General features: G+C 39.9%; 2 protein-coding genes and 1 pseudogene across 2 annotated transcripts in view; 2 read left to right on the top strand and 1 right to left on the bottom strand.

The window, feature by feature from the left end:
* Positions 1-1,226: 1,226 nt before the first annotated feature.
* The window catches only part of LOC121465645 (guanylate-binding protein 2-like), a 146,245-nt gene continuing 121,327 nt past the window's right edge, over positions 1,227-26,144 (bottom strand). The window contains 2 exon segments of the mRNA XM_041678979.1: positions 1,227-1,714; positions 1,934-2,036. Coding sequence (XP_041534913.1) covers positions 1,227-1,714; positions 1,934-2,036 — 591 coding nt within the window.
* LOC121439107 lies at positions 10,529-11,078 on the top strand (annotated as a pseudogene).
* On the top strand, positions 17,160-25,432 carry LOC121452296 (guanylate-binding protein 4-like). Its single transcript, XM_041658345.1, has 10 exons — positions 17,160-17,349; positions 18,201-18,328; positions 19,243-19,352; positions 19,486-19,682; positions 21,111-21,356; positions 22,199-22,479; positions 23,285-23,497; positions 24,316-24,418; positions 24,730-24,923; positions 25,193-25,432. The coding sequence occupies exons 1-10, from the start codon at positions 17,160-17,162 to the stop codon at positions 25,430-25,432; spliced, it is 1,902 nt and encodes a 633-aa protein (XP_041514279.1).

Below are 26,144 nucleotides of genomic sequence, written 5' to 3'. Positions count from 1 at the left end.
AATTCCCCCAGAGAGGGAGCTGGAGTCTTAATCATAACATTAATGACTTGAGTCAAGGGAGGGAACTGATGCATCAGTTCCTCCGTATTCAAGGAGCCATTGGGAATGTTTCCTGGTTCCTGGAACAGATTAAGTTTTTGTCAAGAGAAAAATAGGACAAAAGAAAAAGATAGCAGAGCCAATGCATGAAACCATCGCCACGAACAAAGTGAACGAGGTCATTGAGGCTGATCAGGAACCTCAACTCGAGCAGACTGCCAGGGAGCCACCGGGGGCCAAGCTCCAGGAAGCACGAGCCCTTCATTTTGAGATGGCCACCACCTGAGAGGCATTTTGTCACACAGGCGAGACAGCCATGGATGTGGCAACAACTGTACAGAAATTGAGAAGAAAGTATAAGATAAAAAAAGGACAGACAGACACTCATGTAGTTGTGAGCATGGAGGAGTTTCTTTCCTCATGAACTCTCTCTTAGGAATAAACTCATACCAGGTGAGATGGAAAAACCTATCTTTGCAGATCCCACTATGGGAAAAACAGCCTAATCTGTTTATGTATTTTATATATAGTGATTTTTGAGGCATGGGCTATTGCCCTGGTGGATTTTGAATTCCCTATTTACTGAGGATGATTTTGACTTTTTGATCCTCCTGCCTCTATTACCAAAAGTACTTAGATTGTATATGTTTAATCTTAAGTGAACCTGTGCTTCTTTATTCTACATAATAGGAATATAGTTCCTGGTTCATAGAGTCTTAAGAAAGAAATAAAGATATAACACAAAGAGCATAGCTGCCATAATATATATATATATATTCCTAAATGACTTAGTGTTATGCCATTACTTATTGATCACTTCATCACCAGACATGGGCAACAGACAATCAACCAGATATTTAGGAATTAACAGCCCATGAGGTCAGGCTTGTTCAGCATTTAGGCTTCAATACATTTTTTTGATGAACAGAAAAAAAAAACAGGAGTCTGGATAGATAGCTCAGCAGTAAAAAGTATGTTACAGACTGGAATTCCGTTCCAAGCATCCATGATAGGTGAACCACAAACACCTATAACACTAAGTTAGGGGATATGACTTCCTCTTTCGCCCTTTACATATATTATGTGCACAGACAAACACACACACAAAAACACACACAGACACTTTAACGAATTTTTAAATGAAAAGAATATTGGAAGTAATGCAATTTAAGTACCTTTTTTGTTTGCTACTCTAACTTCTGAACCTTATGCTGTTCTAGCATCCCAATAACATATTTCATGAACTCCTCAATATTCTTCTTTTTCTGTTGCAGCAACTGTTCATACTTCTCTTGCATTTCTCTAATCTCAGCCTGTTCCTTCTCCATCTTCTCAGTCAGCTCTTTCAGCCCATTCTCACAACTCTTATCTTTATCTTGCAGAAACTGTTCATAATAATGTTGCATTTCTCTAGTCTCAGACTGTTCCTTCTCCATCTTCTCAGTCAGACCTTTCAACTCCTTCTCTTGACTCTTATATTCATTTTGCAGCAACTGTTCATACTTCTGTTGCATTTCTCTCATCTCGGCCTGTTCCTTCTCCATCTTTTCAGTCAGCTCTTTCATCTCCTTCTCATGACTCTTCTCTTTCACTTGCAGCAACTGTTCATACTTCTGTTGCATTTCCTCCTGCATTTTTGCTGCAGCCTTGGTGGCTTCAGCTCTCACATGCTCCACTGGGAAGGCAATCAAGAAGGAAGATGTAAATGCAGCATGTGATGCTCTCTTTCTCACCTGCTTCATTGTTGCTGCTGACATCATAGTACTATCATGTTTGATACTAGCCATTGAGACATAGCTTTGTTATTTTAGGTCTGCTTCAAGATCCTAGTTTTACTACTAATCTAAACATTCCAGAGCTTTTGAGGCATGTAGTCCTTTATCTTGTGCCTTACCTTCAATCTCCTTTTCCCTTTTTGTCAGAGTCTGGTCTGTCTGTAGAATGGCATCACTCACTTCTTCCTTTAACTGCAAAAATATCTGCAGGATTTTTTCAGCCTACAAATTTAGAAAACATGATGTTAGCAGCAGGAATGACTGACAACTTTTGTGCCTGTCTACCTATATCCCTTTCCTCTTGTCACACCTCTTGTTGCTAAGATCCCCAGGCACAAAAATGGACACATGGTTCAGGTTGGACCCCACTTAGAAATTATATTATTGGAGGCCTATGTTGAACAAAAAGGATGATCATTCTAGACTGAGGGCTCTAACTTTAGAGGTAATGGTTCTGTGAGATAAATAGGGTGAGTCTGTTGTAGCTTTCATAAAGAACAAATAAACCTGAGGTAATGAGAAAAGGCGGTAGTATTGTTAGATCCTAGTTAGCAGCATGAAGTCTGTTTTGTCCCTGGTCAGTCTGCTCTAAGCTTTATTTACTATTTCCTGAGGCTGAGCTGCAATTGCAAACTCCCTGGCACAGGTGTATATAATCAGGCTAAACCACAAATATTCCATCCCTTTCTGGTTGATTTGTTCCAACACCAAGTCACAAACACAAACTACAGGCCTTCCTGATAAACTAAAAGCATGCTACTAAGTACGGTCCCAAACAGTTTCTTCCAGTATTAAGTTATGATTGGATAGTATTCAGGAACCATCTCTTTCTGGTTTTTCCCCATTAAAATTTACTGCTGCCACTGTATTGGGTACATTTTATGGGTGCTGAAACCACACACCTCTCTTATATGTCAGATTTTAAATAAATTTTTGGACTGTGCAAACCCTGCCCTTTCTGGTGAATTATTTTCAGATTTACAGACCCTAACATTTGGGGCCTTGTCTTTTAACTTATAGTCCACTGGTTTAAGTCTTTGGCTCAATTGACTGCTGTAGACCCATGTAGTAATCTTGAGAGGTAAGCACTGGAGGTTTTGTGGTCTGTGGCATCTTCTACTAGGACCCAAGAGAGAAGAGACTGGATGAGGTCAGATGGAGAACAGAGTCTTCTCATCCCCTCCTTTGTCCTCCAGTAGTTGAGAGTAACTGGGACATCTGGTTTCTGGAATTCAGTCAAAAAGGCGACTGATTCACCTAGGTCTGAACAGAACCATGTTCTAATAAAACCCTTGTCTCCCTGGACTCCATCTGTGTCACTGTGGTCTCTCTGTCTCTGTCAAGTCAGACTCTTTATTTCACTTTGTATACTCACTATTGGTATCCACTCTTACTTCAAGATCATGGGACAAGCTCCATCTTTGGCCCAAAATTCTCCCCTAGACCAAAATTCTTACAGTACTTTTAAGACTTTAAGAAGAAAGCCCAGAAATAGGGAAATTCTGTCTTCCACAGAAAACTCCACGTGGTCTGTCACCTCCAGTGACTGACTGTAGGAGTCAACTGACCTCCCAAGGGCACCCTTAACCTCTAGTTCTCTTACAGTCCTCACAGTAGTTTTTGGCAGCCCAGACAACCCTGACCAAATGCCTTATATAGTGGCCTTTTGGGTGGTCATCTTGGAAGATAACCCCCAAAGAAGCTCCAGTTCCACCTGTGAAGTTAATTGGAGGGAATCCCTACTGTTTTCCCTCGAAAATCTTAGACTCCTATCTTAACTTACTTTGGGGAAGTCTCCCTCTCTCTTCCTTGTGAGTGTATTCAATAAATAGGGAACTCAGAGACTCAGTTCTCTCCCCCACTGGCGCTGTTTGAAGATTATGGTGACAATGGCCCTGCTTACTACGGACTCTGATAAATTAAATCTGGGACTGAAGCTTACCATCATGTCCCCACATGCAGTGGGGAGTCTCCTGAGGAATCCGCACCCCAGCTCCTGACAGATGGGTAACAAGTGCTTGTCTCACTCACTATCAGGCTTTACTGCTAAACTGACCTAAAATAACCTTTTCCCAACCGTCCATACTCAATCCATTCTCCATGCTACCTGACAGTGTGTAAGAGTCCCTTCATGACTGTATGATAGATATATAGTATCCAGCTTCCAGAACATTAGGGACAACCTGACTGATGTCCCAGGACAGAAGTTGGCAGAGACTGCTGTAATAATTTTGAGAAAGACACTATGGACCGAAGTCCTCTTGTGGGCACTTCCATCCAAAAGACAGAAATGATTACATTGATCTTGGCACTAACCCTGAAAAAATGAAAAGGATTAATGTTTTTACTGACAATTGCTACGCTTTTGTAATGTTCCATGTGCATGTGGCTGTAAGGTAAAATGTTCAGCCATAGAAATCCACCCTGACCCTGAATTCAAAGGTCAGTGAAAGAAACACACCTGGAACCTGATACCAGAACCCAACATGGCCCTGAAACCAGAGCCAGAGAAAGGAACACATCCTAGCAATTAACAAAGAACCAGTTTTTATTTTTTTAAATATTTATTTATTTATTATGTATACAATATTCTGTCTGTGTGTATGTCTGAAGGCCAGAAGAGGGCACCGGACCTCATTACAGATGGTTGTGAGCCACCATGTGGTTGCCAGGAATTGAACTCAGGACCTTTGGAAGGGCAGGCAATGCTCTTAACCACTGAGCCATCTCTCCTAAAAATGCACCTTTGCCCTGAAACAAAAACCAAAGAATTTTACTCTGAGCCTAAAAACAGAGCCAAATAAACACACTTTGGTCCTGGAAACAGAGTAGTGAAAGAAACCCACTGTATCCCTGAAAGTAGAGCCATAAGACCAAAACGGATCAGTGAAAGAAATACACTTTGGCCCTGAAACTAGAGTCAAATCTGATCCTGACAAACTGAGCATAAAATCAACCAATTCCTGAGCAGGAAAACCAACCAATCTCAGAACAGAAAACCAACCAATACATGGGCACAAAAACTAGTCAATCTGAGTTTGTCCAAGCTTAAGGGGATCAAAATCTGACCAGTTCTCTATCTCCTTGGAAAACTCTGCCTTTAAGAAATTCTACATAGGCCCTGTGCCTGTTCAGTTGGCTGCTGCCCTTCTTTATGCTGGCAGTGCCGCCACTCTCCTGGATTCCTCCTTCCCAAATATATGTCTTAAAATAGCTTTGGGGTGAAGACCTTTTTTCCCTGGGGTGGAGTAGAATCTCTACTTTCAAATGTAGTTTGCATAGTGGAGCAGAGAAACAATGGACCTCTTTGCTAGGAAAATCCCTTAGGGAAGTGGAGCAGTATTGCGGGAGGTCCTCCCACTCCTCCAGCCTATCACCGCTGAGGTACCAGCCCATTGGGGCGTGGTTTCTCTCCCTTTAAAAAAGCGGCCACTTCCCTCTCCTCTCTCTCTTCACTTCCTGCTCCGCCAGCGACTAGACTCCTTTCCTGGTTGCATAGAGGGCTGTTGCCTGGGACAGTGATCTGTAAGTTTTTTCCCCTTTAAATAAATACCACCCTAATAATCATAACCCCGAATTGGTGTGGCATTGTTTGTGACTTATGCCTTCACTCTCCTCTGCTCCCCAAGGAACAAGCTGGGAGCATCTCCTTGAACACCTGGGAACCCCTCCAGAGTCAAATCTCTTGCTAACCTTAAAATGGCTCTCTTAAGATGTCTACTTTTCTGTTCCCTCATCCACCCCTCCTCCATCCCAACCATTCCATTCCCTCAAGCTCTTCCCACCTTTCCCTTCTTCGTTCTCTCTCCCCATCTGTCCTTATCCCAACCCCACCCAATCCTCCATGCTCCCAACCCCTGTCCGGCAATCTGTCCACTTCCAATATCCAGGAGGATAACTATATATTTTTCTTTGGGTTCACCTTCTTATTTAGCTTCTCTAGAATCATGAATTATAGGCTCAATGTGCTTTATTTATGGCTAGAATCCACTTATGAGTGAGTACATACCATATTCATTTTTTTGGATCTGGGTTACCTCACTCAGGATAGTGTTTTCTATTTCCATCCATTTGCATGCAAAATTCAAGATGTCGTTGTTTTTTACCGTTGAGTAGAACTCTAGAGTGTATATGTGCCACACCTTCTTTATTCATTCTTCTATTGAGGGGCACCTAGGTTGTTTCCAGGGTCTGGCTATTACAAATAATGCTGCTATGAATATAGTTGAACAAATGCTTTTGTAGTATGATTGGGAATCTCTTGGGTATATTCCCAAGAGTGGAATTGCTGGGTCCTAAGGTAGGTTGACTCCCAGTTTCCTGAGAAACTGCCAAACTAATTTTCAAAGTGGTTGCAGAAGTTTGCATTCCCACCAACAATGGATGAGTGTCCCCCTTACTCCACATCCTCTCCAGCATAGGCTATCATTGGTGTTTTTGATTTTAGCCATTCTGACAGGTGTAAGATGATATCTCACAGTTGTTTTGATTTGCATTTCCCTGATCGCTAAGGAAGTTGAGCATGACCTTAAATGTCTTTTGGCCATTTGAACTTCTTCTGTTGAGAATTCTCTGTTCAGTTCAGTGCCCCATTTTTTAATTGAGTTAATTAGCATTCTCAAGTCTAGTCTCTTGAGTTCTTTATATATTTTGTAGATCAGACCTTTGTCTGTTGCAGGGTTGGTGAAGATCTTCTCCCAGTCAGTGGGTTGCCTTTTTGTCTTGGTGACAGTGTCCTTTGCTTTACAGAAACTTCATTGTTGTGTTTCCAATTCTCTTCTTGGCAATCTTGGGCTGTTCTGTTATCTAATGTCTAGGGTTCTTGCCTTCTTCTACTCTTCCACTCTCCAGATAGTCCATTTTACCATTATCATAAATACTGTTAGGGCAGTAACTGAATCAAATGAGTCTTCATGCTCTCCCGTTCATCTCTCCCAGTGCTGTCCTGTGTACACAGTACCTTTTCTCAGTAAACACCCACATGTATTGTGTCCATTGTCTTCTTAACTTGAAGGTCTTGGCTCTGTTCTACTGAGAACTCTGTGATTCCTGTTGCTATGCAATGAAGCTTGCTACAAAGTTCATTTTGTAATCTGCTGTTTATCATAAAAGCATTTCACACCCGATGTTTACAATATCAGGACTTGGAAAAAACTTCCAGTGACCTGATGTACAACACACTGCACAAACTTTACTGTAACCCATTCCAAGAAGTCATGTGATTTCTTGACATCCAGGCTCATTGTCCAGGATAGCCTGAATTAACTAAAAGTTCTTTCCTTAAAAAAAAGTTCTTCTGAAGCTCAGAGAACAGCCTGAGACTTTCCACCATCCTTTATTGGGGGCCTATTTAGACTTTACATTCAGGGACAGTCATACATGGGAAGAAAGTTTTCAATGTCATTGGTAAAAGACAGAATCAAGAAATCCAAATTTAACTTCTGTTAACACTAGTCAATTTAAAGTTTTCTAAAATCTGTAATCATGCAGCTTTCTGGATGTTTTGTCCTGATTAACAATTAAGAAAAGTAAGGACCTGAAGGATGCTGTGGGGTCTAGGGATAGTTTTGTAAATATATCTTAGCTCCTTCCCATAGTGCAATCAACAAAAGTTGTGTTTCTGTCTTATTTTAGAGAACTAAAAACCTGAAATGATGCTCAGTAAGATCACTGAAATTTTGTTCATCATCCTATAAGATTGTACACCAAGGATGGCTTTGACATTTCTACCACAGAAGTTTCAACAGAAGTGCTTCAGAAAGAAATTTATATTTCCAGATGATCTCCAGAAGACAAATAAATACTGAGAACATTCTTTAATGGTGGCACATAATTAGACACTAAGTTTTCCAGGGGTGTGAAGGTCCAGAGCATAGAGATAGCCAGTCTCATTCCTTATTGAAACAAAGAGTTCTCCATTATATCAAAAGTTCCTAAGCTTTCAGCAAAAGCAACATTTATGGATGTTGGTGATAGATAATCACACACTCCATTATAAATCAAAAAACCTGTACAGAGATGTAGAGTCCCCATATATAAGAACCACAGGAAGATGAAGAAGCCATTAGCATGACAAGAAGCTGGATCACGGGTTCTTGTTTGAAGAAGGAATTGATCCATGTGATATAGATGGAAATTGTAACTAGATAGTTCAAAATGCAAGAGTTGACACTGGTTACATAGCAACATGGTCACAACTAAGCATGATGTAGAGCAGTAACTTTAATGATGGACTTTAAATGATGATGTGTAATCAGTAGATATCAAAGGTACTCTAATGATTTACCTGTAACCATAAACTTACCCTATGCACTATGCTTTTCCTATTCTTAACAGCTGCACTTGAAATCTTGCTGATCTTCACCAAGCATGATAAAGACTATATTCCCATAGTTTTATCAACTTTTAGTATTGTGGAGTATATATAAATACATACCAACTGCCAAGAAGCAAGATAAGTGTTTCACATATTTTAAAGGGACTGAGAACACTGTGGTTTGTGGTGGGAAGAATGGGTAGTACGCTAAAGGAAGGACATAATTCTGATCCCTGCACCCACATAATAAACCAGACATGGTGGTACACACCTGTAAACCTAACAGTGGGCTTGGGGAAGAGCTGTACAGTATATGCAAGGTAGTTGCTACCTCTGAGAGTGACAGTTATCTCCTAAAAAGAGTATATCATAACAGGCCCCAGATTCAAAATGGGATGCCAAGCATAGTATAAGTGGTTGTAGATGTCACTTCTGACTCAGGCCAAGACCATTGGGACTGTTTGGACTGAGTAACTTCTGGATCCTTGGACTTTCTATGAGGAATCAGCCATTGTTGACAACTTTGAAGCCAACGCTTTGATAATCACAATGTGCCCCAACTGTCACTATTCTAGGACACCCAAACACTGTGATTGTGAAGCTGCCTATGGTTTTCCTTAGCTGTTGGGAAATTTTATTTATACTTAATAGTTTAGAGAAAGGACACTGACACTTTCATCAATCAAGAAACATGCTAGAAAGAGGATATTTAAACTTTTAAAGAAGCAGAAGAAACTCATTTTTATTTGCCCTTAAATACTGCAAGAGTCTCAAACATTCAAGATGAAAGCAATTTTGAGTTATCTAATACAAACAGATTTTACTGCTCTAAAGAAAACAAGAGATGGTTTCCTAGCATTGAGATACGTTTCAAAGAACTTCAGATCCACTTTTATGTCCAGTTATATCACCTCTTCCCACTCCCAACAGAGGCACCTTTCACTCATTTCTCACTCATTTAATGTAGTTTTATCTTTAACTGTCTAGATTAGAGAAGCATTTGTTTTTATCCATCTCTTATCCTTTCTGTTATCTGACATTTTTTCCTCTCCTACAACTTTATCCTCTTCCCTCCTTCCACTATCTTCTTCCTGTCTCTATCCTACTTTTATGTCATGTGTATCATATACACATATATCATACTAAATATATATTAGAGGAAACATCAGATGTTTGTTTTATTTCATGTAACACAATAAGATACAATTCTGTCCATTTTCCTAAAACCCTGCTATGTGTGTGCACACCTCCTTTACCACTCGGCTGTTGGAGAACATCTTGGTTGCTTCCATAACTTAACTTCTATGACTAGCACATCAATAAACACGGGTGTGCAAAAGTGTCCTGTGTATGATCCTTAGAATTCTTCAAGTGTATTTTTATTTAGAGTAAATATAGGAAATTAATGAAATGAAGGAAGAAGGAAAAGAAAGAAAAAATTTAGATGGAAACTCAAAATTTTATGAGGAAACAAAGAAAAATGTTATGAAGGGTAAAAGAACAAGAGATGAAAAGTGTGATGACTTAGAAATGAAAATATTTGTACACAGAACCAGGTGATTGTAAGATGGAGAATTAAAACAAAACTTTTTAAAAATTAAAATAAAAAATCTGCTAGTAGCTTTGTAACAAGAAGAGACAAACTGTAGCGGAGAAAAAGAAACAAAATAAAGGACAGAACACTATGGTGACTTCAAAACATTTTTGAAGACTCTTGTCTTTCCTTTGATTTGGAGTGGTGTTGACACCTTAAGGATGGACACCTTAAGAGAACTCAGTGTGCTGTCTTTATCTTAATATCATATGTGTATATGTAGGTAGGTAGGTATGTATGTTTGCATGTATGTATATAATTAGGAAGAAGAGATCTTCCAGTCTAATTTTTCTCAGTGAAACTGTTATTTTAATAAATCACTAATTTATTTGTGACAAGAATATTATTTGTGAGAATGAGATGGTATTATCTATGCTAAAAGCTTTTGCATCTAACAAATGTACTTGTGGCAGCTATTTTCATGATTCCTGTTTTGTTCTTCAATACCAAGTTCTAGGAAAGGAGTTTGGTTTACAGCATTTAGAATTCTATAAGTGTGGGCACTGACTCAGAGCTCTTACAGTCTTAGATGAGTTAGCATGAATAATAAAATTCTCTGTAAGTTTAGCGTTCGAAGCAAATGAACCCAAAATAATATTATATGAGGCATTCTTTTTCCTATTCTTCTCATATTGGCTGCCAAACATGGGATACAAGGTATTCCTTTAAATTTAGCCTCCCATGTGGCTGAGCTAAGGCGCGCCGCCGGGAGACTCTGCAGGATCCACGGCCCGGAGTATCCGAGAGGTGAAGTCGGTGGCTTGCTTTCTTATCTTCTCTTCAAGTCTTCGATTTTTTTTTTAAATGGCCTCCAATAAAACTACATTGCAAAAAGAAACAGAATGGAAAGAGTAAAAAAGTTGAAGAGGCAGAGCCTGAAGAATTTGTGGTAGAAAAAGTACTGGACCGGCGTGTAGTGAATGGGAAGGTGGAGTATTTCCTCAAGTGGAAGGGGTTCACAGATGCTGATAATACTTGGGAAGAAAATTTAGACTGTCCAGAATTAATTGAAGCATTTCTTAATTCTCAAAAAGCTGGTAAAGAAAAAGATGTTACAAAAAGGAAATCTTTATCTGACAGTGAATCTGATGATAGCAAATCGAAGAAGAAAAGAGATGCTGCCGACAAACCAAGGGGTTTTGCCAGAGGTCTTGATCCTGAACGAATAATTGGTGCCACAGACAGCAGTGGAGAATTAATGTTTCTTATGAAATGGAAGGACTCAGATGAGGCAGACTTGGTGCTGGCAAAGGAGGCGAATATGAAGTGTCCTCAGATTGTCATTGCCTTTTATGAGGAAAGGCTGACTTGGCATTCTTGTCCAGAAGACGAGGCTCAATAATTGTTTGCATTTATATATATAATCTGGATCTTGAGATTTGAATTACTAGTGTGGAAAAAATAGCATTCTAATGAAAATCGAGTTTGATATGCTGATTTTGAAAGTATTGACAGTACTTGGGATATTTTTGGTTTTTGTTCTGCATCAAAAGGCACTGATTCCTTTGAGCAAATAAAAGCTTTCCGTAGTTGCTTCTTTTAACAGTAGAATGTTTGATACCGTGTTGTATTTCCTCGGCTTTGAAGAACAGCTTTTCTTAAATGCTGGGGAGATTTTACAGTCATTACTCAATCAGAACTTATTTTTAACTGGGACACAGAAGGACCATTCTGGGTTTTTTGTTTGTAAGCTTGTGTGTGCATAAGACCCTTATGTAACTGTTTTTCATTTTGTCTTGTTTTTAGTACTCAAAAACTGTAGATGAAAACATGTGTTGAGATTTCTCCCTTGTGAACATTTTCCTGAAAGCATAACCTTTCAGATCAAGTAGACAGTTCTGGAATTTACTGGATAGTTTTAAAGCAAACACATCAGAATTTATTATCACATACAGTAGTTTGTTTACAAAATTTTGTCCTTACAAACTACCCGTTCAGAAAATGGAATTAGACAAAGTAGCACTATGACTTAATAATAACAAGACTTATGCTGGGTGTAGTGGCATGTGCCTTTAATCCCAGTACTTTGGAGGCAGATGGATCTCTGATTTAGACTAAATCAGCCGGGTCTATTGAGTTTCAGGTCAGCCAGGGCTATACAGAGAATCCCTGTCTCTAAAAACTAAGCAAAAAGACAACTGGGCATGTGAGGTTCCTCTAGTGAACCATTCCTTTGTAGAAAGTTGAAATATAAAAGGTTATGATATGTGGAATATCTGTTTGCTGTGGAATTAGAAACATGGTTAGAGATGGTGTTGGCAATTTTAGACCTGCTGACATAAATGAACAAAATCTGGTAATATAAACTAATGACTTGCATGCTTTTTCTTTACCCTGTCTCATTCCTTACTAGTAGGATCAACAATCTTTTCAGTATTTGGGTTCTAGTTCAGTGAGCCAGAAAAGTAACTCTGTAGTATCAGAATGTCATCCAACTGTATATTTACTTTATTGTAAATAATGGTGAACAGTGGTCAAAAAATAGTTTTATATTCCTTTAAAAAAATAAATTTAGCCTCCCATCCCCACTATCAGCAGTTTCTTAGCACTCTTTCAGATGGAAAAGTCTGAGAAAGCTTGTGACATTTATCTGTTAGAAAAGTCTCCCCTAATTCTGCAAGTCATCCATGAGTTAGTTGTACTGTTTGCTTTTAGTTTCATTTTTCTTTTTTGTAAATGTCTTTGCTGACGTACCTCAAATTTACCTGCCTTAAAAATTACTGACGCTGTGCCCCACCCAGGTAAAGTCCATGTGCAAGGGGTAAAGTCCATGTTCAAGAAGGAATAAATTAGTGCATCCAGATACAGGACTGAGGAAGCCTAGTGCTCTTAACTTCCCCCTAAACTGCTTTCTTCCCAAAGCAGAAGGATTCCTGCTTCAGGTGAGTCAGGGGACCAGGGTGGGAAGGCTTCCAGGCCACTGCTGTTTACCTGTGAAACAACCTCTCCACAGGAGGATGCTCTACTATGGATGTGGGTCACCAGTGCACTTATAATTCAGTGTTTGTAGGGATGAGGGAAAGTATTCCTTCAGTGGGCCCGTTTCCACTCTGTTCAATAGGCTCCAGACAGTGGAGTCCACAGAGGACTACAAGGCCTCAGGTTTCATCGTTCATCACCTGGATGCATCTGAAATAATCTTTGATGCATCTCGTCCTCATTGTTGCCAGTTAGCACATCTCTTAAAAAATGAAGCTGGGCAACATGGAACATGTAAATCAGAACCTCATCTCACTGACAATGCAGGAGACTATGTACTTTTCAGCAGACAGTTTCCCTGGGAAGATATTACTGATTACTTCCCACTTTATGGTGGCAGAACCGGAGTAAAAATCAAAGCTTTCAGGACTCAAGAGATGTTTCAGCACGTAAGAGGCCTTGCTGTTCCTTGAGAGGAGCTGAGTTTGATTCTCAGCACCCAAATGGGCAGTTCGTATCTGTTGCAGATGTTTTGCCACCTTTTCTAGCATTCATGGTAGACACACACACATAACTAAAAGGAATTATTTTCGTATTTTATATTTAAACTATGAGCTTGTCAGCTTCCTGGGTGCATAGTTCAGCCAGAAATGTTCTGATCAAAAACCTGGCTGGCTTCTATGTCCTCTTTCCTGTATGACACAGGAAGCAGGACAGAGGCAGGCCAGGATTTATGTGGAGCAAACTGAAAGTAATAAATACTCTAGCAAACACAAACCACTCTGTTTTTTGGCTTTCTTGACCTTCTGACCAGATGAGATAGAATTTCAGTAGGTTGAATTTGCTTTTCTCTGGTGACTAATGATGTTGAACACTTTCAAAAAAATTTTTTTGGTATTCTTTTTACTTCCTTTGAAAATTGACTGTCCAGTTCATTGGTCCAATTACAGATTCATAGTTTTGTTGCTGTTCTTTTTATGTTATTATTTTACAGTTCTTTATTTCTTGTATAATACATGCTGAAGTGCAGATGGCAAAGATGTTTCTCCCATTTTATAGGCTGTGTATTCATCCTGTTACTAGTCTCTAAGGCAGTGCAGAAGTGTATTAGTCTTATGTAATCTCATGTGCAATGCTCAGGGTTAATTCTCATGTGAATGGGATTCTCTTCAGAAGTGTCCTGCCTATTCTGAAATGGTCCCCCAATGAGTTTGTTTAACAAACACAGCATTTCTCATTTTAAAGATTAATTTTTGTTATTTTTATGTTCGTGTATGTGACTGTGTGCGTGTTTGTCTGTGTGTGTGTGTACGTGTGCATGTGCTGAAGAAGCTAGAAGAGGGCTTTGGATCTCCTGGAGCTGAAAGTGCACATGATTGTGAGTTGCCCTACATCAATGCTGTGGACTGAACTCCCAAACCCTGGAAAAGTAAGAAATATTCTTAACCCCTGAGCCAGTTATTCAGCAGCCAGAGTTTGTTTGTGGTTGTGTGGTTTTATCTAGTCATTCAGACATTAACTTGCAGATCAAGGCTCTTTGCATTTAAGGTCATAGTTAAGAAGGGTTTTGCTATTACTCATGATTTTGTTTGCTGCTCTGGGTTGGGGATCTTTTCTCCTCTCTATAGTGTCTGGTTTGCAGGGTCAGACATGATTAACTCCTTGCCACTTGTCTTTTGTTCATTTGCTGCTGCCATGAAATGTATTCCTTCTTGTGTTCTCTTATGTGAAACTGTTTCTGCTTGTCCTCCTTCTCTTTTTCTTCTCTTATTCTTCTATGATAGTACTCTTTTCAGAATTTTCAGCTGTCCTAATTTACTTGTCATGAATTACTGGAACTTGTGCTTGTCTTGAACTGTTTCTATTTTAATGGAAATATTTATGACTGTAACACTTTGATTGTTCATTATTTACTTTCAAGGCACAAAATACATTCATTTCCTGCTTCCTTGGATTTGGAAATTGCTTACAGATCTGACGTCATTCTGATGGTTCTTTCTCTTGCACCAATTGAAGGTTTTCCCTGGTTTGTTGTTTTTCTGTTTGTGCTTTAAAGATTTATGTGAATCTCTAGTAGCTTGTCTTCCCTTATGTTTATATTGAGGGCAAACGTCAGCTGCAGAACCAGCTGTGACAGTTTGATGGACATCCTGGTGTTCCTTGAAGGAAGAGACTCTGTGTTCATTATGCTCTTGACAACATGGATTTAAGAGAGCAGTGTGGGACCCTGATTGGGGAAAATGTAAGGAATTACAGTAGTGAAGAGAACAGTGACTGGGATAATGAATTAGAGTAAATAGAGTAAGAATGAATAAAAAGCAACCGGTTTCACATATAAAAAGCAGAAAGAAAGTGTTCTTCATCACACATGAAGATCAGAGAGAAAGGTTCTTCATCACATTGTGAGAAAAGAAGGGAAGACACAAACCATTTCACAAGATACAAGTTATAACACATGCACAATGAAGGGGCAAAAGGTAATCAAGTTACAAAAGTTCCAAAGAAGTGTATTATATATTTTTTGTATCTGTATATGTGCATATAAAATTTAAAATATAGATACACCCACCCACTGAGACGGTGGGGCTGATCTAATGGGAGCTCACCAAGGCGAGCTGGACTGGGACTTAAAAAGCATGGGATCAAACCGGACTCTGAGCTTGGCGGACAATGAGGGCTGACTAAGACGCCAAGGACAATGGCACTGGGATTTGATCCTACTGCATGTACTGGCTTTGTGGGAGCCTAGTCTGTTTGGATGTGCACCTTCCTAGACCAGGATGAAGTGGGGAGGACTTTGAACTTCCCTCAGGGCAGGGAATCCTGGCTGCTCTTTGGACTGGAAAGGGAGGGAAAGGGGAGTGGGGGGAGGGGGAGGGAAATGGGAGGTGGGGAGGAGGCGGAAATTTTTAATAAAATAAATAAAAAATTTAAAATATTATAAAAAATTAGAGATTAAAAAGATACAATCACAAATGAATAATGAAATAAAATGAAAGGTACTAGGTTCTCATTCAAGGCTTCTGGTTGGAGTAGAGCTCATTCCCAGTGTTTTGCTTAGTCTGACCATCAGGATCCAACTGTACCAAGTTCCATCTCAAACTTGCTGTGACACATATAGCTGGCCCTGCCATGACTTGGGTAGAGGATGTGGAAGATCTCTTAGATCTGGGCATCGTTACTACACTGGGCTTCTTTACCATACTTATGTTCCTCATTCCACTGTCTGTATGCCTTGGAAACTATTGCTCCAATCCAACCCACACCAGGTTCCACATTCTGGAGAGGGATTCTAGGAACTCCCTTACCAGATTTGAGTTGCTTCCTCCACCTTGTTGCTATGTAGGAGTTCATTGCTTTTAAGGGGCTGTCACACCAGTTTTTTTTTTAATTTATTTATTTATTAAGGATTTCTGCCTCGTCCCCACAACCGCTTCCCATTTCCCTCCCCCTCCCCCGATCAAGTCCCCCTCCCTCATCTGCTGGAAGAGCAATCAGGGTTCCCTGACCTGTGGGAAGCCCAAGGACTGCCCACCTCTATCCAGGTCTAGTAAGGTGAGCATTCAAACTGCCTAGGCTCCCACAAAGCCAGTACGTGCAGTAGGATCAAAAACCCACTGCAATTGTTCTTGAATTCTCAGTATTCCTCATTGTCTGCTATGTTCAGCTAGTCCGGATTTATCCCATGCTTTTTCAGACCTAGGCCAGCTGGCCTTGGTGAGATCCCAATAGAACATCCCCATTGTCTTAGTGTGTGGGTGCACCCCTCGTGGTCCTGAGTTCCTTGCTCGTGCTCCGTCTCCTTCTGCTCCTGATTTGGACCTTGAGATTTCTGTCCGGTGCTCCAGGACAGGCTCCAAAACCACAGAGAACCCCCCCAAAAACAAACAACAACAACAAAAAACACTTTTGGGGGCTGGAGAGATGGCTCAGTGGTTAAGAGCATTGCCTGCTCTTCCAAAGGTCCTGAGTTCAATTCCCAGCAACCACATGGTGGCTCACACCAGTTTTTAGGAACAGCCAACATTTTTCCTGGGGCTGAAACACATCTCTTGCTGGGGTCAACTTCAAGGCAAAGGTCAGGTATACTGTAGTCCCTTCTAGATCCAGTGTCTCTGCCTTCTCATTTCAGACTCTCCAGGACACAACTCTGCCAAGGAGAGCTGGACTGGAGTCTCTTCTCTGCTAGCACCCAATGAAAGGAGTTATTTTTCCAACTTTTGGTAGCAGCTTGAATGCAGTCACAAGTACAGGAGACTGTATGGTCAAATCCTTTTGATTCCTGAGGATGGCAGATGTATTGATTGGTACATCTTGACACAATTAGAGTAACCAGAGGAAGGCACATAATTCAGGAAATGCCTCCATAAGATCCAGGTGTAAGACATTTTCTCAATTAGTGATCAATGGAGGAGGAACCAGCCCATTGTGGGTGCTGTCATCACTTGCCTGGTGGTCCTCGGTTAAATATTTCATACTCTCCTTAGAATAATTTTTTTTTGATTTGCAGGTTGCCATGGCATCTGGTCCCAGCATGGAGGCTCCCATCTGTCTAGTGGAAAATGAGAATGAAGAGCTGAGAGTGAATCCCGAAGCACTAATCATTCTTGAGAAAATTACTCAGCCTGTTGTGGTGGTGGCCATTGTAGGACTGTACCGTACAGGGAAGTCCTACCTGATGAACCGCTTGGCAGGACAGAACCACGGTGAGTGCTGTCCTCAGACAGAAGGACAGAGGCCATTTGTTTGGAATCAGTGGCAATGCAAATTGGTCATTCTCTCTTGATCATCAGATTGATCAATTCCCATCACCTTCCCTTTTCTCTCATCTTAGTTTTACTATGGAGTCAATGCAAATGCAATTCATTGTTTTGTTTATTAAAATAATGAAGATGGGAATATGGAAGGAAGCAAGAAGGGAAGGAGGGAAGGAAGGAAGAAAGGAAGGAAGGAAGGAAGGAAGGAAGGAAGGGTGGTCAATTAGGTATTGAAAGCATCACTCTGTGTAGCAGAAAAAGAGAGGGAAAACAGGGTGAACAATAGAGGGAGAGAAAGAGGGGAAAGGGAAGGGAAAAAAGAGGAGGGGGAAGGGAGAGAGAGGATTTGAGTTTGTGTCATATTCTACTTTAGTTACCTTTTTATTTTTTCTGCACTACTTCATCACAGCATTTTAATAACTATATACATTTCTCTCCTAAAGTCTTTTCAAATATATATATATATATATATATATATATATATATATGCAACACATGCACAATTACATAAAATATAGTGTATGGCATAATTAATAAAGATAATTCTTGTTTCTTTACTGACCAGGTCAAAATATAAAACTTTGTTAGTGTTCAACTACTTTATGCATATCATCTTATAGTCTCCCAAGGCTCATCTCTGCCATTGACCTCCAGGAAGCCTAGTCCCATAGGACACATAGCTCCCGTCTGGCATAATGACATATGTCATGTCATATAGATGACACTGGAGTTGGTGTGGCAGTCTCCTATATGCTAAACATTACTATACACACGTCTTGCTTTCTTATTCTCTCTTGCAGGCTTCAATCTGGGCACCACAGTGAGGTCTGAAACTAAGGGCATCTGGATGTGGTGTGTGCCTCACCCCACCAAGGCAAATTTCACCCTTGTGCTTCTAGACACAGAGGGTCTAGGTGATGTGGAAAAAGTAAGTCAGAGAGTTATGGGGTCTAGCCTTGAGTCTGTGTACCATTTGACTGCAGCTTTAGTTCACCTTCCGTGCTGGTTGCAAGAATCGCAAACATGATAGAGTACAACCCACTGTCTCTGGAGTTTGTGGGATTGGGTAGCATCTAATCTATTTGCCCGGCTTTCAGAGTAGCACATCTTACCTCAAATATTGCTTCCAGCCTGAACTTCCAAATCCTCACAGAGAGCCTCTGCTTCGGAAAAACCAAATGCGAAGCATTTATATGACCTGTGCGGTATAATATTTTTTATTTCCACATGTGTGCTTTATTTAAATCTATAATTACATCTACCAGCAAGTATTTAAAAAGAAGCTGTTTTCCTACCATAGCCATCACAGCCCAGGTACACAGTCACACTAAAGTGAGACAGCCCTCCTTTCACTTACTAAAGTTAATCATGTTTCTCCATGTACTAGCATCCTACTGTTGGTGCAGCTGGTCATCATGGTTGTATTTCTGTCCTTACAGGTCTGCCTCTTCCTATTGTTACATGAAAATTTGCATTCTTACAGATGAATGTAGTACTTAGTATTTTGTAGATGTTTCATGAACAGTTGTTGGATCTGAGTAAATATTACTGCCTCTAATATGACATAATTGATAGCCTGTTAATTAAATGGTATGGTGTTATTGCACATATATTGTACCAAGCACTATAGCAAATATTTTGCATAGTTGGACAGTGTCATTGATTCTGGTTATGGAAACTGGTAAGGTCAGTTTCAGTGCTGAAAAGGAAGTAAGATTTTCTATTCTTCAAATCATTATTCTTCATTCTATCAGTCTGATGTATTTCTGCTTAAGCAGCCAATAAACAAGTGAAAGAATGGAGGTTAGATTCTGAAGTCCCTCGTCTTCATGTGTCCTCTAGGGTGACCCTAAGAATGACTCATGGATCTTTGCCCTGGCTGTGCTCCTAAGCAGCACCTTTGTCTACAACAGCATGAGCACCATCAACCACCAGGCCCTGGAGCAGCTGCAGTATCCTTCCAGGCACCTAACCATGTTTTATTAATGGCTTATGTTACTCAGTACTTCAGACTGAGGAAATGGGTTTGTAGAAGACCTCTAGGAGGGTAGAAGGTTGCCTTTTGTTCCTTAGCGAAGGTCCCAGCTATGTGACTGAACTCACCGAGCTGATCAGAACAAAATCCTCTTCACAATCTGAAGAAATTGATGATTCTGATGAGTTTGTGAGCTTCTTCCCAGACTTTGTCTGGACTGTTCGGGATTTCACTCTGGAGCTGAAGTTAGATGGACGCGCCATCACAGCGGATGAGTACCTGGAGAATGCCCTGAAGCTGATTCCAGGTATCAGAGCCTGGCTTGGGCGGGAAGGCGCTAACTGTCTCATTCATTACTTGCCATAAATGTTGCTTTTACCCTAATTTGAACTCTTAGCCAGTAATAAACTGATAACTGAAAGGCAATTAGTGAGCATTTTCCATGGTTATTATCCTGGACAATCTGCAGCAGCTGGAGTTTAAATATAATGGAAACAATGAGGCTCAAATATTGGACCAAATGATCTTAAATCAATTAATTGTGAAAAATGTTATTTGGATAGTAATACTTTCTATAATGTTCATACCCCACATATTATGTTCCTTATAAAGGATTTCTGTATTCTCTCCCACTCCTCTCTCTCTTCACATACACACACAACCACACCATATAGATAATATATATGATATATATTATAACTTAACCTTAACATACATATATTCCAACCATATATATATATATATAACTTTATACATATACACATATATACAGAGAGAGAGAGTACACAGATGTTATAAAATCACATGAAATGAAGTGATCTATTCCAAATTGTAATTCTTTTGTACTGTATATTTATTACTCCTTGACTACTTAATATTTTTCAGATAAAGATGTATTATGAATAGTTCAGAAAAAAATCAATATTTTCTTACAGAGAACTTAAATCTTTATTTTCCAATTCTCATAACCTTCTTTTCTCTTGACAGTCTCACAGTTAACATATTTAATATTGTATCTATTTTTAAATATACAATATTTAGATATTGAAAGAGGTCTCTCTGCATTTTTATTCATTCATTTATTTTCTTCTCTCAACAAACTTTCATTGAATAGTTGTATGGCACGGGATTGCTGTAATTCTCAGTCAACACTAACAGACTCTTATTTAGCAAAGAAAAGAGGTTTTTACATTACATGTAAGTCAGTATTACTCATCATAATTGTCAAGGCACAGAATCTTCTGAAGTATTTATGATATTTGTGCTTTTCTCTCCTGACCTGATATCATATGCCATCTTTAATTTTTCCTGGTAGCATCTATTGTTTTCTGAATCACTTTGTTTTAAGGTCCAAATTTCATTTCTGACAAGGATTTTGGAAAGTCAGAAAACTTCTTCTAACACTTTGATTCCACTAGTTAATTGTCCAGTAAATGTTTGCTAAATTCTTAATCCACTGGGGTTTGTACCAAACACTAGGAAGACCAACAATTAGTTGCCTTTATCGCATGGATAGCTGGTACTCTTTATCATCATAATTGCTTTATTGCCCTTTACTTTTAAGCAGAAATGGATTCGTCATTGTCTAAGATCTCAGATGAAGAGCATGTGGTGGATTATAGGAGATGAAGGAGAGAACAACTGTGACCCCAGGTTCTCTGGAAATGAAAACACCAGGCCCTGAGCCTGAGGGCTGTTTTGTTAAAGAACTAATTTCTTTTACATATTTTTACAGGCAGGAGTCGCAAAGTCCAAAATGCTAACATGCCTAGGGAATGCATCAGGCATTTTTTTCCACAACGGAAATGTTTTGTCTTTGATCGACCTACAAAAGAGAAAGAACTCTTAGTTCATGTTGAGGAAATACCAGAAGACGAGTTGGATCCCAATTTCCAAGCGCAATCGAAAGTATTCTGTTCTTATGTGTTTTCCAATTCCAAGGCCAAGACCTTGAAAGAGGTAATCATTGTCAATGGAAACAGTGAGTTACCTTTGGGCTAATGAATATCTCTCTATTTTGAAATAGTGTGCTGAAAATTTTTGATTAAAGGTTATTGTCTCATACAGAGAAAGAGTTGTGTATGCTATTTAGAAAATTTCATCTTTCTGAAATAGTATCTCTCTATATGGAGTCTTATTGAAACCTAATAAAGCTTATGAAATGGCTAATGATCAAAGAAGCAGGACTAAGGTTAAAGAGGGAATACCTGGTTTGAAATAATGTTCAAGGACACAGCTGCTTCTCTGGTTAGAAAAGAAAGTTCTAAAGGAAGTAAGAGACCAAGGTTCCTAAAAGTTCATTGTGATTTGGGGTAAAAATTCACTATTTTTGGACTCAGGTGATGGTTCAGTCAGTAAAGTGCTTAGCTTACAATCATGAGTTCAATTCCCAGAGTCCACCTGAAAGTGTTGAGAGTGGTTTTGCACACCTGTAACTGGGGAAACAGAGACAAGCAGATTATCAAGGCTTGTCATTTGCCTCTACACACAGACACACACAAATACATGCAACCATGCAGATACATAATCCCCCAACACAATATACACATGTCCTTCAATGAAATATCTCTGTATAATCACATGATGCCAATATGCAGAAGAGCTGCTCCTTTCCCATAATGCTCTCTTATTGTCCTAAAATTCAAAACTTTCGAAAAACATTATCACTTTTATTTGTGATTGGGTCCAACAAAATAGGTTTTACTCTCATGCATGAAATATTCATTGCCAAAGTGATTTAGTATTTCATTGCTGTTGCGTGAATCATGCGAAATTAACAATAGTTAGCTTGATATTTAACCTTCAGTTTCTTGCTTTGGTCAGGACTGGCAACTCTGGTGACGACCTATGTGGATGCCATCAATAGTGGAGCAGTGCCTTGCTTGGAGAATGCAGTGACCACTCTGGCCCAGCGTGAGAACTCCATAGCTGTGCAGAAGGCAACTGACCACTACACTGAACGGATGGCCCAGCTAGTGAGGCTCCCCACAAACACACTTCAGGATCTGCTCAATGTGCACACAGCCTGTGAGAAGGAGGCCATTGCTGTCTTTATGGAGCACTCCTTCAAGGATGAAAATCAGCAGTTCCAGAAGAACCTGGTGGTACTGTATCTGTGCCTCTTCTTTTTCCTTCCCGATATCCACTTTTAGGAGTATTGGAAACAGTTGCCATTTTGACTTTGCCATTCATCTGGATTCTTGTGAGTGACAGGTTTCTACAAGATCAAATTCAGGGACTTGATAATTTTTTCATTGCTACAAAAGAATTTTCAATAAACACATCAGGATGAGAAAGCACATATACATCCTCTCAGTTTTGTAGACTATAAGCACGGTGCAGGGAGGCTTGTGTGCTCTGCTCAGGGCATCAGGAGAGTGAAGCATGTTGTAAACTGAGTTCAGCCCTCACCCGAAAGCTCTGGGGAGCCTCTTAAGCAAGGGAATCCCTTGGACTGGAATTTCTAAGTGTAATACAAAGTTTTATTATTCTGTCTCTACACACTCATGTTCTTCATGGAGGAATTAATGAAGGGCTCATGAACCTATGTAAAGTTCCTGTCCCTGTGTGAATTGCTTTTTCATAGGTGTATTTTCCTCCATATTAATTCTTGGAGGAGATACTCCTGCCAACCATGCCCCACTGTTCAGCTGGCGAATTGTTCACTGTTAATCTCAGTGCTGCTAAAAGAGCCAAAGTTCCTGCGGATAGACCTTATTGTTTCACCGGGGATGAGCCTGGCCACTGGAAAGGCATGGGGTGTCCATGGTGACTCAGACATGGCAGTGAAGAGAGTTTCCTGACCCATGGTGTAATTTCCACATCTAAGTTTATTACTTCCCCCAAGATCAAAGTTGGATCTGTTTTCCAACAGCTTCCTTTTCTGGTGTCTCTATCATCCCCTGGCAGGTTGCCATAAAGGAACATAAGGAAGATTTCCTTCAAAAGAATGAAGCAGCATCTCTCAGTTACTGCCAGGCTGAGCTGGATAAGCTTGCAGAGCCCCTGAGGGAGAGCATCTCACGTGGAGCTTTCTTTGTTCCTGGCGGGCACAGACTCTACTTAAAAACCAGGAGGAAGGTGGAGCAGAACTATGAGCAAGTGCCTGGGAAGGGAGTGAAGGTGAGGAATGAGGAATAAGCAATTTCCTCATTTTCAATTAAACACTGAAAGTAGTTTAGAATGAATAACACTAACTGGAGCAGAATTATTGTTCCAATAATTAACCCAGGCATTTTTTTTCTGAACTAAATAGTGAGATTTGAAGATAAAAGGCACGTTTGACCTTGTCCATGAGATACTGACAATCTTGCCTCACGATAGTCTGTTGGATTGTTGGATTGATCAGAATAAGAACTATCCTGGCACAAACAGAGAGCAGAAAAAAATGGTGCAATTAATATCATGGTGGTTGCAATAATATTCAATCCTCATAATAAAGGTGTGATTATGGACTACTGTTGTGTGCATTTAAGAGGTGTGTGATGGAGTGACTGAAACACTAATGCATGTCAGGCCACAGAAGAACAGTTAGTTCAGTATATTTAGCAACCATGCAGACCTCAGAAGACAACTTAGTGAAGCTTCCTCTCAAAGAAGATACAGAGCAAAGATGGATTATCAATGGGTGTTTATTTACCCAGCTTAGCAGGCAAGAAGTGTGTGGGTTCATTAAACAAGGGAGAGGGCAATTTTGAAGCTCTGCCAAGGGCTCTGTGGTTGTAACCTGGTCTGAGAAGTGAAACACTATTTGGAAGGAAAGACTTGGATGACGGCTACCACCTAAGATTTTCAAGAATTGCAGAATAGATTTGAATTACTACAGTTAAAGGGAAGGAAATGGAATGGCGGAATCTTAAGAAGGGTGAGAAAATATATAGGACGTAGAGTGTAGCATTGTGTTTTTGTGGCCTAGCAATTTCACTTTTCTGTTTCCTTAGGCAAAACATGTCCTTCAGAGCTTCCTACAGTCACAGGTTACTATAGAGGATTCCATCCTGCAGTCAGACAAAGCCCTCACTGATGGGCAGAAGGCCATGGAAGGTACATAGGAGGATTGACTCTCACAGGGATGGGAAGGCTTCTGTTAAGCCTGCTGATGTATGGTCAGGAAGGTCTTTTTACATAGATTGCATACTCCACTACTATGAGATTAAGAAGGGTAGGTATGGTCTCACTCAGCTAGTGTAGCAGGTGTCTTTTAGCATCATTCTGAAACGTACCTTTGAGGTATGGGCCCTAGAATTCATAGTTCTTCCTAGATGTTTTTAAAATCACCCATGTCTCTCAGCCCAAGGAAGGAGAGCTCTGTCCTGACTGTTGGGTTTTGTCTCTTTCAAACCCTTGTGGGACAGCTGAGCGGGCACAGAAGGAGGCAGCAGAACAGGAGCAGGAGCTACTAAGACAGAAACAGAAGGAACTGCAGCAAGTGATAGAATCTCAAGAGAGAAGCTACAAGGAAAATATGGACCAACTATATAAGAAGGTGGAGACCGAAAGGAAGAACCTTTTGAGAGAACAAGAGGAGATGCTAGCGCACAAGTTGAAGGTAAGCTCATGTGAGCCCTAGAAATTATCAGAGGAACAACAGTGTTCAGGTTTGGGCTTGTCTGACATCTCCACTCTTGCAAATGATGCTGAGGAAACCACAGGATATAGTTTGTTTTGATCATTTCTCATACCCAGTTATCAGGGAAATTCATTAGTGAGTGCATTTTAGTAGAGTGATAGATATGTGTCCTTAATTACTTGAGTTGCAAGTGCTAAGCCCTGACTTTTAAAAAGCATGGTTTTCCAAGTGTACTTTTCTATTTTTAGGTCCAAGAATACATGCTTAAAGCGGGATTTAAAATGAAACATGATGCAATGGGTTCAGAGATAAGCCAACTACGAAAAGAGATTCAAAACCTTAAGAATCTGAGTAGCTCGTTATATACAGACGTCTTTGATGAGTTTGGAAATGTGTTAATTGCAGCATTACCTGGTGCTAGTAAGTTACTTGGTGTAGGGTTAAAAATTCTATCCAAGAAAATTAAAGAGTCAAAGAATTCTTCTTAGAAAACTGTAGGTATGGTGTCTTTATTCCTGAGAATTATTTTTGAACTCTGTGTCATGTTAACTTCATTTGTTAATCTTCAGAAGCCAAGAACATACATAAGTCACTGTCCACAAATTGTTGTCAAGACCCCATTGCTGATGACAACACCTACACAAATCATTGAATATGGAGAAGTCAAGCTCGTGCCTGTAGAACCTTTACCCTTAACTAAGCTAGCTAGGCGGCTGGGACAAAAAAGCCACTTCTCCATGTAACATCTCAGTGTCTGTGCTACTGGGGTTATATTTAGGAATTGGTCTCCTGTGTCAATGTGTTCAAGTAAAAATGGCAATCTTACCAAAAGCTATCTACAGATTCAATGTAATGCCCATCAAAATCCCAGCAAAATTCTTCATAGACGTCGAAAGAACAGTACTTAACTTCATAAGGAAAAGCAAAAAACCCAGGATAGCCAAAACAATCCTTTACAAAAAAAGAACTTTTGGAGGCATCACAATCCTTGACTTCAAACTCTACAACAAAGCTACAGTACTGAAAACAGCCTGGTATTGGCCTAAAAACAGACAGGAGGATCAATGAAACTGAATCAAAGACCCAGATATTAATCCACACACCTTCAACACCTGATTTTTGACAAAGAAGCAAAAAATACCAAATGGAAAAAGGAAAGCAAATTTAACAAATGGTGCTGGCATAACTGGATATCAACAT

The sequence above is a fragment of the Microtus oregoni genome, unplaced genomic scaffold (assembly GCF_018167655.1).
Source record: "Microtus oregoni isolate MIOR12 unplaced genomic scaffold, Mior012 000000F_ref0000247, whole genome shotgun sequence".
NCBI classification, from domain to species: Eukaryota; Metazoa; Chordata; class Mammalia; order Rodentia; family Cricetidae; genus Microtus; species Microtus oregoni.
The sequence above is the reverse complement of the archived record's forward strand: the minus strand, read 5'-3'. Positions and strand labels throughout refer to the sequence as shown.